The 13,347-nt window shown below is 52.0% G+C and overlaps 2 protein-coding genes across 2 annotated transcripts in view; one reads left to right on the forward strand and one right to left on the reverse strand.

The window, feature by feature from the left end:
- PARP12 (poly(ADP-ribose) polymerase family member 12) overlaps positions 1–5,354 on the forward strand; it is a 39,734-nt gene extending 34,380 nt beyond the window's left edge. Inside the window, exons 10-12 of the mRNA XM_086688765.1 lie at positions 1,735–1,865; positions 2,677–2,828; positions 4,226–5,354. Of these exons, the coding sequence (XP_086544891.1) occupies positions 1,735–1,865; positions 2,677–2,828; positions 4,226–4,551 (609 nt within the window). The 3' untranslated portion in view covers positions 4,552–5,354. The remainder of the gene's footprint in view (positions 1–1,734; positions 1,866–2,676; positions 2,829–4,225) is intronic.
- Positions 5,355–8,331: 2,977 nt separating this feature from the next.
- The window catches only part of TBXAS1 (thromboxane A synthase 1), a 155,877-nt gene continuing 150,861 nt past the window's right edge, over positions 8,332–13,347 (reverse strand). The window contains exons 11-13 of the mRNA XM_025929728.2: positions 12,533–12,670; positions 10,825–10,987; positions 8,332–8,582 (exon numbers count right to left, since the gene is read on the reverse strand). Coding sequence (XP_025785513.1) covers positions 8,508–8,582; positions 10,825–10,987; positions 12,533–12,670 — 376 coding nt within the window. The 3' untranslated portion in view covers positions 8,332–8,507. The remainder of the gene's footprint in view (positions 8,583–10,824; positions 10,988–12,532; positions 12,671–13,347) is intronic.

Here is a 13,347-nt window from a genome sequence, read left to right on the forward strand (position 1 = left end):
GGCGTTCTGTGACCTAGTGAGTGAACTGACTCCACCACTGAGGAAGCTATGAGGCCAGGCCGGGGCAGGAAGGGAGAGTTCTGTCGGGTTTTGTTATTTTCAGGTATAGGGGATTTTAAGCCTGGATGACCACCAAGAAGGTGGTTGTGGCCCCGAGGGGAGAGGATGTGTTGTGGATGGAGCATGATGACTTAGAAATTTCTGGGAAGGGCAGAAATAAGGGGCTTAACGGCTGCTCGGCCAATACGTATTAGTTTTACAAAGCAAGAAAACAAAACCAGTATGATGAGGGACGCGGAGAGGGGGAGTTGCTGTTGAAAGGTGCCGGATGTTCGAAGACCAGGAATAGCGACTCACCTGGCTCATGTAGTGCCTGCCAGCGAACAGGAGCTACACTGAGTTCTGTGGAGTGCTCATGCCATTGTCCGACCGCCTTGTGTACGTGTGGCCCTCAGACTGCCCTCTGCTGCTGGCTTCCTGCAGAGCACTGCAGACCAGCTCTCTGCCCTGAGAGGACTCCTCTTGAGTTGGACAGAGCACAGAGACCCCAGCAGCACACACACACACACACACACGTGTAAAGGGCTGGGCGAGTTTGAACAGCAGCACTCAGCACCGCAGGACGAGGTGTCTACCGAGGGGAGCAGGGAAGATGTCACTGGGTCCACACCTAAATGATGGCTGGTGCTTGTACAGGCAGAGGTAGGGGCAGAGTATACAGGTCGATGGAAACTTCTTAGGGAGAGAGCCTGGGTCAGGATAGAGGGCGTGTGTAGGTGTTGGGAAGCAGGAGCGACATCTGGGCCGTGCTGTGGAGTGCTTGGTTGTGGGGCTGAGTCGCAGGCTGTGACAGGTATGGGAGCCCTTGACAGTCTGGTCTGGAAGGGGCAGGCTGGTTCCACACTCAGGGGAGAGGAGTTTGGTGTCCTCCCTGGGGTGCGACCAGGGAAACCAGAGTCAGAATTTCTGTTGCAGGAGCCCATGGACATTCAGACAGCACTCAGGGTAAGGGTAGGGCATGCTACAGAGGGATTTCTCACGGGTCCCCAAATGGGCTATCACTGGGCCGTCACTGGGCCAAGCCTCGCAGAGCCAGGCTGGTTAGGTGCAGGCTTCAGGTGTGGGAATTTGTGGATGGTCGCTGTGTAAGTGTCAGCTGCCCTTGGTTAGGAATCTCCTGGCCCATAGGGAGTACTGTTCCTCAGAGCAAGACACTAGGGGAGAGGTGGACTCAGCTGGGAGGACGCAGCAGCCAGGCACCATCCCTGCAAGTCTCACTGTGCTCCTGAGTTGATGTGCGTCTGTCTGCCAGCCTGAGAGCTCCTGATGCGTTGCTGCCCATAAGCCTGAACCTGCTTTAACAGGGTTGGCCCCCCTCTCTCCCAGATGTGTGCACTCCACATTTTTGATACCAGTTCTGGTCTTGGAGGCTATATAGTCTGCCCTGTGTGGGTACAGAGGAGGAGAAGGGATGTCCTGGGGACACCAGGGTGGTGCTGACGTAAGCATCACCTGCCTGTCCTTCAGGAGGGTTTCACAGTGGACAAAAGGGAAGTGACCACAACTTGCATACATCTCACGCCTGGAGACACTACACCTCTTGGCAAAGGGAGGGTGGTGATCACTATCTGGGCTTGTTGGCAGTTCTGGTGTTTTATGAGCAACCTTGAGAAGGGATTGATGTATATCCTCTGCTTTGATGATAACAGAGAAAAAAATATTTGCTCCCTGCAGAAGATTGCCCTCAGTTCTGCATCGGATGAATATCAGAAGGTCTGGAACCTCTTTAACCGCACACTGCCTTTCTACTTTGTTCAGAAGATCGAGCGAGTCCAAAATCTGGCCCTCTGGGAAGTCTACCAGTGGTGCGTTGGGGGCTCACTCTTGGTGGGCTGGTGACCGTCCCCTCTGATACATACACAGTAGCTAGCTGCTTGCCAAACATGTCCTAGGTTTTGGGGACAATCTGAGGTGGCAGCCAGAGCTGTGTCCCCACTTTCCTCCCCGTCACACTATCCTTATAGCTCAGTGCTGGCACATCCCTCAATGCCGAGGGGACTGAAGCTGCCCTAGTGACAAGGCCAGTGCTTGCCTCTCTGCCTGAAGGTCAGCAGGACTGGTCAATGGAAGCCACCCACACCTTGAGGAGTTAGAGAGATGCTGTCCTGACAGCCACACAATGGGGGTCTCATCTTTGTGCCCGAGGACTAGCATGTTCTTGGGCACCTAGGGACTTGGCTTTGTTGAGAGGAGATCTGCGGCAGGTCACTGTGGCAGGCCTGGGATCCTGCTGACCTGTCCCCAGAAAGGGGGTTGGAGCAGTGTCCTCTGTATTTGGGGCCCAGTGATGAAATCAGGGTAGCACACAGAGGGGGAAAGGGGTGGCCCCCACTGACCAGCATCTTCCACTTCCCCCAGCTGAGCTCCATGCAGAAGCAAGGTGCTGAAGAAGTAGGTCTGCTTTCCAAGGACTGGTCTGCTTTGGGAGTTCAAGAAGCCGCTGGAGGCCTTTTCACTCCAGTCCCACTGTTCACCTTCTTTCCCTGGTCCATGGCTGGTTTCACGGGCCTGGACTCCTGCTGATTATAACAAAATGTGTCTTCTTGGGTCGAGTGGCCTGTATTTGGCAACAAGCACCCTCTGCCTCCAACATACATTCCTCTCCCATAATTGTAGGCAAAAAGGGCAGATGCAGAAGAGAAATGGAGGGAAGGTGGTAGATGAGAGGCAGCTGTTCCATGGCACCAGTGCCAGTTTCGTTGATGCCATCTGCCAGCAGAACTTTGACTGGAGGGTCTGTGGTCTTCATGGTACTTCTTACGGCAAAGGTAAGGGCGAAGGTGGCCCCACTGGCAGAACCTGGCTTTACCTCCCCCCCCACCCCTGGGGCCCGGGGGCCATTTTAAAGCAAATTGATGGAGGGCATGGGAGAGCCAGGGTGAGTTGATGAGCTGGATCAAACTCAGTGAGGAATGGACCCAGCTGGTGGCACCCTTGTTCTTACTGTGTGCAGTCAGGAGCCTGACCCTAGGTTTGAGCAGCTGGGGTTTTGTGTCCCTGTGGAATGGAGGCTCTGGAAACGGTGAGCAAGAGTGGGGTGAGGAGAGCAGGTACCTTCCCAGCCCTGAGTCCGGCCCCAGACCATGCCCCCCAGTCGTTAGAATGGGAATCGGAACAGTTTGGATACGCTTGTGTGCGTGTCATGCCAGCTGTAATGGGAGTTCTCTGTTTTCTGGGTTATTTTAAAACTTTATTTGGAAATAATTTCGAAACTCACAGGGAAGTCTCAAGAATAATATTTTTATTTTTTATTTTTATTAAAATGTTTTGAATTTATTTTTGAGAGAAAGAGACAAAGCATGAGTTGGGGAGGGGTGGAGAGAGAGGGAGACACAGACAGAATCTGAAGCAGGCTCCAGGCTCTGAGCTGTCACCACAGAGCCCCATTTGGGGCTTGAACTCGTGAACTGTGAGATCAAGACCTGAGCTGAAGTTGGACACTCAACCGACTAGCCACACAGGTGCTCCAAGAATAATATTTTTAAAACTCCAGCATAAGTTCTACCTAGATTAATCAGCTTTAATACTTTGCCACGGTGGCTTTATCCTGACCCATGTGCAAGTAGGTGGCATATATGGTGCCATCTTTAACGTGACCACGACATGGCTGCTAGATTGAAGCATCTCCACAATGTGATGCTATAGTGAACAGCCCCTCTTCTGACCCCATCGCTTGTCCATCAGCCGTTCTTGGAGGTGGCAGCAGCTGTGGAGTCGGGATAGAGAAAGCCAGTGGCAGATGTATTTCCGATTGTGTGTGTGGTGGCCTCCAGTGCAGGCTCCTGTTTGACAGCTTCATAATTGTCTGCGTGGGGCTCCTGGCATCCAGTGTCCCGTGCGGGGTCTTGTTCCCTTTCCACACCAACCCTGTGAGGCTGGTGTGACAGGCCCAGTTGAGAGCTGAGGAAGCTGAGATCTGGGGGTTAAGTAGTAGTTTGCCCAGGGACCTTTCAGATTTGAGGGACAGAGTCGGAATCTGATCTTTCTGTCTCCAAGTTTGGAGACTCCTCTGTTGGCCTTCATGAGGGAGGACAGGAGGCAGGGGCATGTGGTGACCGAAGGACAGAGGCCATCGGCACTGCCTGGTTGACAGGACACCCCAGCCTCCCCTTCCAGGCTGCGGGCTGTGCCCCGATACCAGCTGAGCCCGCCCGTGTCCTTGCAGGGAGCTACTTTGCCCGCGACGCCGCATATTCCCACCACTACAGCAAATCTGACACCAAGTCCCACACGATGTTCCTGGCCCGGGTGCTGGTCGGGGAGTTCGTCCGAGGCAGCCCCTCCTTCGTCCGCCCCCCGGCCAAGGAAGGCCACGGCAACGTCTTCTATGACAGCTGCGTGAACAGCATGTCCGACCCCTCCATCTTCGTGATCTTCGAGAAGCACCAGATCTACCCTGAGTACATCATCCAGTACACCAGCTCCACCAAGCCCGTGGCGGGGGTCTCCACCCTCTTCTCCTTAGCATCTTTCTTTGGCGGCCGGCAGTGAGCGTGCGGTGATGCTTTTAGTGCCTTTCAGGCTTCTTGTCCTTGGAGTAGCTGTTTGGGAAAGTTTTCTTCTTTTTTTCTTTTAACAGAAAACTTTTTAATGAACTGTTCATTTAACATTGACTTCCTGATGAAGTTACATTCTTAATCTCTCACTGATGATAGTTTTTAGTTTTAAGCCACTTTTGGGCTCATTAGTAAACTAACCAGAAGTGACTGTAGGTGACTGTATTACTTTTTAGTAGTGTGTTAAAATTTTATTATGTACACTCTTTGTTGACTTGGCAGCTGATGGGCACCAGGCACAGAGTTTCTAGATACTATTTTATGGATTGATTTTAGATTTAAGTTGCTTTCTCTGCAGTGAGTGGTTTGGTTTTTCAGGGTCTCAGTGGCATCTCATTTAATTTTTTGTCAGAATGACACAGTAGCCATCGGTACAGGCGGCAGTCACTGTGTCTGTGGCTCTGGCTCTGATCCAGGCAGCTCTTCTCCTGGGCTTCTGGCCTTGGAATGGCCCGTATATCACAGGGTTAGAGCAAGTGGCTACTGTGTGGTGTCACCGCAGTCCTGTCAGTTGCCCTGTGTCCTGGCAGGGTCAGCATCCCTCAGAGGAAGCGCTTTAATCCTGGCAGGTGACATGGTCCCCCCAAGGGCCCCCAGGCTCTGCCCACCAACACCCGTTGCCGCATCTCCTGAGTACACTGGACACCCTCCAGATGTGGGTTTTATGTTCCTGTGAGATTGGAATACCTGTGCTGCAAATGTCACAACAGAGTATGGAAATAAAAAATATTTATCTGAGGTGGGCAACAAGCAAAGCTCATTCTTCAGCGTCTATTATCGAGCACCTGCTGGATACAGGCACTTTTCTGGGTGTCTGGATATAACGGAGCCTCCATTACTGGCCTTGGGGGCTGTGTGTGGACTTACCCATGGGGCTGATGAACTTGAGGGTTCAGGGCCCCTCACTTGCTGGGGCTGTCTCCACAACTGTTGCAGGGGTGGGTCCTAACTATGTGGCCACATGGTTATACATCTCAGTTAAATGTGTAAAAATTACATATTTGGATTTTTTTCCTTCTCCAACCCCTATAAATCCCAAGTTCCACAAAACCCAGATTGGCTACTGAGTAGAGTGTGTTGTAGATGTGTGTGTGTGGGGGGGGGTGTGCATTCTGTGAGTGTCGTCCACACACAGCAGGTTATGGGAGTCTCTACCGGGTGCTGGCTGGCTCTGCTCTGGGGGAGGAGGGGCTGACAGGGTGTCTCCGTGTTATGAAGTGGCTGTACCTGTTGGTCTCTGGGTTTAGTCCTCAGCAGTGGGCTTCTCACCTCCCCTACACCTTTCCAACCCATCCCCCCATCTTCCTAGTACAGTGTGTCCACCCCATGTGATGTCTTCACTTCTGCTGCTTTGTCCTCACATTCTCAGTTTAGTTCTTTCCCTCTTTGGAGCAGGGTTAGGGAGTGCTCTGGAACTTTACACAGGTCAGCCAATCAAGACCAGTCATAACTGAATTTTATGACCGGAGGAATGAAACAACAGTACTATCTTACCCACCCGCAGGGCTGGTCACCTGGTTGTACATGGTGTGATTTTCAGAGCCCCCAAAATATTTCCCCCATGTCCTGACTAATCGTAAGTTTTATTCATTGCTTTTTGATTAAGTCATGGTCCTACTATAGCAGGTGTGTGTTGGGGGGGGTGGTGCAGAAGGGTATCGGGGAGAACCATTAAATCAGGTGCTTGCCTGCTACATCTTAAATATAAGTGATTCCATGCTCATTAACCACGTGGCTGCTGGGAGCTTAGTAGTGGGTGGCATGGATGGTCTGGGAGTGTGGGTGGGAAGAATGGCTGGAGAACGGTAGGAGGTGATCACACGCTCCAGAATTGGCAAGTGAGCTACGAAGACTCATCAAATCCAGAGGCCCTGGATTTGCTTATCTTTGAGAAAGCAAGCCAGGAAGAACACCTACTTGGATCAGAAATTTGAGAGAAGGATGGGGTCCATCTTGCCAGATTGTTGGGATGGGGTGGGCACTGTGATGGAAAGATGTCAAAATGTCAAAATGACAGTGCAAAAACGTGGTGGGACCCAGGGCGGGTGTGTGTGTGTGTGTGTGTGTGTGTGTGTGTGTGTGTGTGTGTGTGTGTGTGTGTGTGTGTGTGTGTGTGTGTGTGTGTGTGTGTGTGTGTGTGTGTGTGTGTGTGTGTGTGTGTGTGTGTGTGTGTGTGTGTGTGTGTGTGTGTGTGTGTGTGTGTGTGTGTGTGTGTGTGTGTGTGTGTGTGTGTGTGTGTGTGTGTGTGTGTGTGTGGTCATGAGGACACGGTTGGGATACAGCTAAAGGGTTTTGTGGAAGACCCAGGCAGTGCCATCTCCTGCCCCGTTAGCTAGTGTTGCATGTGTATGGTGGGATTTCAGGAGAGCTAAGGATTGTGGGTTGAAACCATGGAAGAGCCGAGTCTAGCAATTCTAGAACATTAGGAAGCTTCCCTGTCCCCCCCGCCCCCCACCCCCGCTGTTTCTAAACATGGTGAGCACCTGGACAGAACAGGTGAGGGAAGCCAATGGAGCTGATGGGCTCCGGTACCAGGCATAGGCTGTGCCCTCAGGAGGAAGCCATGTGCTCAGCTGGGCCCTTCTGCAGGATTGAGGTTTACTTGATGGCCATAGGGGGTCAGGGATTGGGAGACGGGCAGGGCAGTCTGGGAAGACAGGTTAGATCCCCAGGAATGGGAATGTGTGGCTTTCTCCAGTGAGTCTGAGCCTCAGGGCCAGACATGTCAGAGAGGCTTGATCCCTGAGAGGAGCAGTGGTGGCAGCAAGGTTGCAGAAAGGGCTGTGTGATGGGCTGGCCAGGCAGCACCCAGGGCTGGGACAGTGGTGGGCGACAAAGCTGCCTTCCTATCTCCGGGGAGGCCAGAAAGTGAGAAGAGGGCTCTCTAGGGAAGGACTTTGGGGGAAAGCTTGGGGTCCTTTTGGCTAGAGCAGGAGAAGACCAAACAGCAGAGGCAGGATCCACAGCCATGGATCCGTGGACACCTGTTGTGCCAGCTCTTCTGAAACAGCGTAAAGGTGGTCAGCCTCTGGGTATCCAGGCTTACAGATTCCCGCTCAGAATGTTACCTATGGGGCATTTAGCCCCTTTGTGCTGCGCACATGTTACATAGAGGAGGGAGCTTTGATCTAGGACAGCTCCCTTGTTTTACAGATGAAGACAATGAGGCACAGGAGGGTGGAAAGACCAGCAGTCATGACCACACACTGCTGGTGGCAGATGTGGGATTCACCCTGTAAGCTTTCTGTTGAATTTTAACTTCTCAGCAACACGACAGTTTTAATAAATTCACCTCGGTATTGGATTCTTTGATCAAAATGAAAAGTTACGATGCCTTTAGTGCATTTTAGGCTCTATCACTCTTCTGTGCATTAAAACATTATAAAGTTAGTATTAGCTTACCTAGGAAAATCAAAGCAAAAGAAAGCTTTTGAGCCACTTGTCGGAGTTAAGCTTCCGATAAATATAGTTTTTTAAGTTAGACACCATAATGTACCGGAAGTTGGAAAGGCCCACGAGGTGGTGCTGTTAGGGCAGCTCACCGGAGTGTCCCGTGTCCTCTGCCCTGTAGATTCCTTCCATCCTGAGGCTTAGCACTTCCTTCAAAACCCTGAGTTCTCAGTCACGTTGACAAAACTACATTTTTGCCTATTTATCAGCAATCTCTTATTGAGAGGTGGGTCAGCGGTTCCTACACCATCAGCAAAGTTAAAACTAAATGCAAGAAACATTTATTAAATGTTCAGGAACATTTGGGAAAAGTTATGTAAAGACCTCTTTTATACTTGCATGGTGGGCACCCTTTCAATTGCTTCAGTGATGTTTTCCCCCAAATCTGAATTTCCACATCAAGGTTTCCTTTGCATTTGGGGGGGTGTCCTCATAAAACTGTCAGCGAGAGACAATCTTGATATAGATGCCGTTCTTCGGACCTAGGGCAGATTTGGATTCTAGCTGCAGTGGTACCTAAAATAGAGGAGATTAAGATAATTGTTATAGCTAACCACATCTATAGGAAAGCTTTTTGGAACTGGGCCTGAAGCGGGGTTGTGGAAATCTGAGAGACAGCAGGGCTGAGGGAGCAGAGCAGCCTCCCCAGCATGGCCTTGAGAGGCCAGCAAAGCTGCCGCTCAGGGAGGCTGGGCGCTGGGGCCCCACCAGCACATGGGTGCTCAGCCCTTTTGTCCATGTTAAAAAAATACTGTAAGTGAGGAGGGTACTCAGTCCCACATTTATCCTCCCAAGAAGCCTGTGTAAGAGGTACTGGTGGCTCACTTTGCAAATGAAGAAATGGAAGTTCAAAGAGGCCAAGTGACATGTCTAAGGTCACGTGCCTGGCAAGTGAAGAGCAAAGTCTCAAACTGTCCCCTCTCCTACTATTCTCACTCCCTGGGGCCCTGCCAGTAGCCAAGCAGCATCCCCTCTTTTCAAGTGGCTTTGGGAGAGTGGCTTCATACTGTTCCCTTCTCATGAGTGCTGTGGTCTAGCCTCCCTGCATTCAGAAAGCTTTCCTGATGTCCAGCTTACAAGGCAGATGGGTGGTGGACTGGGGACTTGGAATAAAAGCCAAAGAATTACTCAAGAAGCAGGGTGTCCCCCTGAGCCCCGTGTAAAATGATGGTTCAGTGGCTAATGTGAACACTTTAAAGGAAAGAAGCATCGCTGGGCCTTAGTGCTGGGCCTTGGGTTTTCCAGATGTCTTTGGGAGTTTTAGTTCAGATGGGAGAGAAGTTCTATGACCAAGAAACAAGATGGACTAAACCTGTGCTACCCCACCAGTAGCACATGTGACTGCTGAGCATTAGAAATATGGTTAGTGCAAACGAGGGGCTAAATTTTTAATCTGATTATTAAAATTTAAATAGCCAGATGTGGCTAGCTGCTACTGTATTAACACAGGTATAGACAAAGTGGAAACACTACTGGACTTCAAAAAAGGAGGTTGGCTGGGGCTGGCAAATTCAGGGAGAGCTTCCTGGAGGAACGTGCCCTTTAGGTGGGGCTAGGAGTCGGAGAAGCCTTGTGAGCAGCACTTCTCAGGGGCCACTTCAGGATATAGGGGAATACCCAAGGATCTGGAAGATGGGATTAGGCTGGGAACAGAGGAGTGGGAGAGATGGCATTCTAGGTAGGGAAGAGCAGGTAGAACTCTCGGGGTGGGAATTTGGGGCAGGGAATACAAAGTGGGCTCAGACGAGCTCTCCTTAGAGCTGCTAGGCTCAGGGACTCAAGGCTGGTTCTTGAGCTGGGGAATGCCAGCCATAAGCAGTGTTTTGGGACAATGGTCTGGCTACTGTGCCGTTTGTCAAGATCAAGGGTAAGTGAGACAAATCCCAAAAGGAAGTCCTGCACACATGGAACTCCTACCTCAGGTAGGGGTCCGCTCTTGTCTCTGTTGGTTTGGCCCTGTGCTCCCAGTTTGCACCTCTCTGTCTAGCCTTGAACCCAGTCTCCCTGTTCGTCAGAGGCAATGAATGCCACTGTTTGAATCTAGAAGTTCTCCATTCATCACTGGGTACTTATTATTTGTTCCCTTATGCACCCCCTGTCCAGCCATGCACAGGGGCTCTGAACAGGCATGGAGGGGCACAGTGTTGTTATGTAGGGAACAGCCAACATGGCAGAGAGGTGGCTCCATGTAGAGGAAGGAGCGAGGCTTGGGGGCGAGCCCAATCTGGTGTGAGCCCCTTTCTTCACTCTCTGGCTAGTCATTCATTTGCTAATATTTGTTCAGTGAAGGTGTGAGTACCTGCCCTGTACCTGCTGCTGGAAGCTCCAGCAATGAATCAGACAGACTTTTGGTTCCTGCCCTCACAGAGCCTGTGGTATATGGTAAACGTAGTATAAGGCCTCAGGCAAGTTACTTAACCTCTCTGAGCTTTATTTTAGCTCCTCATCTGAAGAATGGGGATAACAAAACCTACTCTGGGGGATTACTGGGTTCTCATTGCCGAGGAGAGAAGAGGTACAGCTTCCCTGTACACAGAACGTTAATAGTAATAACAGCTAACACTCGGATGATGTGCCAGGCACTTACCTGAGTGCCTGTACTGGCTCATTTAAGCCTTGCACGGCATGAACAGGGAGGAGGTGTTATTACCGACCCCCTTATACCGATCAAGGCCTCTTGAGGCCAAGAGGGATTAAGGATCGGCCCCGCCATGAGAACTGGGGTGGGCACCCCCTGTGCCCGGGAGAGCGAGCTCACCTGCGTCTCTGGGCAGGCCTCGAACCGGAACTCACGCAGGACGTGGAGCAACGTCAGCTTGATCTCCAGCAGCCCCAGCCGCACCCCGAGGCAGCTCCGGGGGCCCGCCCCGAACGGCAGGTATGTGAAGGGACGTCGGCGCCGCCGGGCCTCTGCCGTGAACCTGCGAGGGCCGTGCAGTCAGGGTAGGTCAGGGTAGGCCTCGGACACCCCGCCTCCCTTCCCCTTCCTCTGCAGCCACTCGGTGTGGCTGAGGGAGCCCTTCATCTGAGGCCACGCTCCTACCAAGTGAGCCTGAACCCCACCGTGCTCAACAGAATCCTGTTTTCACGCGGCCTCCTCCCTCTCTGGAGCAGGTGGCTGCTGATCCCTGAGCTTCAGTCCTGCCCTCTCCTGGGTCTGGCAGAGCCCCAGAGGCACTGCTGATGTAAAGGAATCACCTGGAAGGCCCACTTTGCCCTCTCGCCCTCTCCTTAAGAATTGATTGTGCTGTTAACGAGCCTGAAGGCTGTGATTCACGAGGATAAAAGTCTTGAGAAAGCACAGCCCTCCCCTGGGCCTGTGGCACCAAATTTCCCATCAGCCAGCGGAGGGCACCAGCCATCACCAGCTTCCTGAGCAGAATTCCCCAGGGAAGCAGCCCTCCCTGGAGGCCACTACCTGCGAGTTTATCTGTTGGTGCCATTCGGGACAGCTATCTCCCCTGCCCACACTTGCCCTTCTGGTTCAAGTGACACCTGAACCATTGGGTGCTTTCCTAATGGGAGGCCCTTCCGCAGGAATTCTCTCCTACCTGCTACCAAATAGCATTTGCCACATGTGTTCTGTGACAGTAGAGCCAGGTGTCAACTACTGTGTTGTCACAGCTCGCTTCTTACCTGTGCATTTTTCTGGGCCTAGGAGCCCTTGACCCCCTGCCCCTTTTCAAGTAGGATTAATGCACTTTTTTGTTTCCAAAGATGATGCTGTAAGCCTTACAGCTGCAGTCCAGGGTGCTTGATATTTACTGTATTTCCGAGCCGCTACGCACTCGATGTTATTGATCTAGGTGCCACCGCCCACAGGTTCCCAGTGAGGAGGTTGTAGAGTCCGGGCTCCTTTCCACAGAATGTTGTAAGTCCTACAGGTGGAAACAGCCCGCCCGGGGCCTCCCCATGGCCAGATCACACAAGGAAGGGCTATGGATTGATTCTGACGCGGAGGGTGTGGACGCCTGCTCATTTTAAATCTGGGATCCTTGAAATGAAGTTTAGGCAACGGACCAAATCCGTGTAGGGGGCAGGAGTGGGGATCCAGGTCTACTGTGTTAGCATACCTGGATCTCATGAATTCAGGGAGAAATTTAGTTGATAACTCTTACTTAGGAACAAGCTCCAGTTTTTTAAAAAGGAAATCTATTGTTGCTTCCCAGAGCACACCTGAAATACAATCCTGTGTCCTGTTTCCCGGCTTGAAGAAACCGAGGGCCCCCAATTGAAATTGCCTTGTTACTTGCATGCAGGGCTGCTGAAACGCTACATCTCTGGATTCTGTTGGGGGCTTTTAAAAATGGTACCGGTATTTCCTTTGGAAATGATGCCTCACAAATATCTCACTCCCATGACTTTTGACTGGGGGCAACTTTACTAAATCGGTGTTTCCCCTTGGCCGCTTCCAAGGGCCTGCCTCTCGTGTCCCTCGGGGGCCCATTTGAAGGCACTGAGCTCACCTCTCAGGGTCGAAGGCCTCGGGGTTTGGCCAGTACTCAGGGTCATGGTGCAGGGCGCCCACCGCCATCTCCACCACGGCGCCTGCCGGGATACGCTGCCCCTGAACCTCACAGTCTCGCGCCGCCTCTCGCGTGAACCTGCGGGGACACACGGGTCAGCCCCCCCCCCCTCCCCCCCCCCCGCCTCGATTGCGCAGCCGCAATAAGCAGAACTCTGCGGCGGTGCTCTGGGGCAAATGGAGTCGGAGTCTGAAGTGCGCAATGAGGCTGGGGGTATAGGGGGACAAGAGGTCCGGCCCTCTTTCGGGGGTGACCTGGATGGTTTCCACACACCGCCCCCCCCCCCCCCCCCCACCGCAAACCCCTCTACTGCCCAGGACCCTGCAATCTCTAGGCTCTTTAGACTCAGTTGGCGCTCAGTGAAAATGCATTCATCGATCTCGGTGCATCCATCCATCGAGCCTGAAGAGCTTCTCTTAGGCCTGGTTAGGGGAGCACAGGTACCTTTGAAGGGCTTCTTTCTGGGGAGGGGCTTGCAGGGTTACTCCCCTGGCCACGCTTTCCCTCATCTTCCGTTCATGGTCAAGCCTCTTTAAATTGCCCTCGCCCACCGCTTTGCTTTACCTAAAGGAAATTTGGGTTTGAAAATCTGATCTCGGGTCATTGTCTGTGTCACTATGGATAACTTCTACTCGAGGGGAAAACTTTTGGGCAGCTTGTTTACTGTACCAAGTGGCCATGGCACAGTCCCATTTCTTTATATATATGTATTATACATATACTAAAAATTATATATATATATATACTAAAAATTA

This window comes from Puma concolor, chromosome A2 (assembly GCF_028749965.1).
Source record: "Puma concolor isolate L17-30 chromosome A2, mPumCon1.1.hap2, whole genome shotgun sequence".
In the NCBI taxonomy this organism is placed as follows: Eukaryota; Metazoa; Chordata; class Mammalia; order Carnivora; family Felidae; genus Puma; species Puma concolor.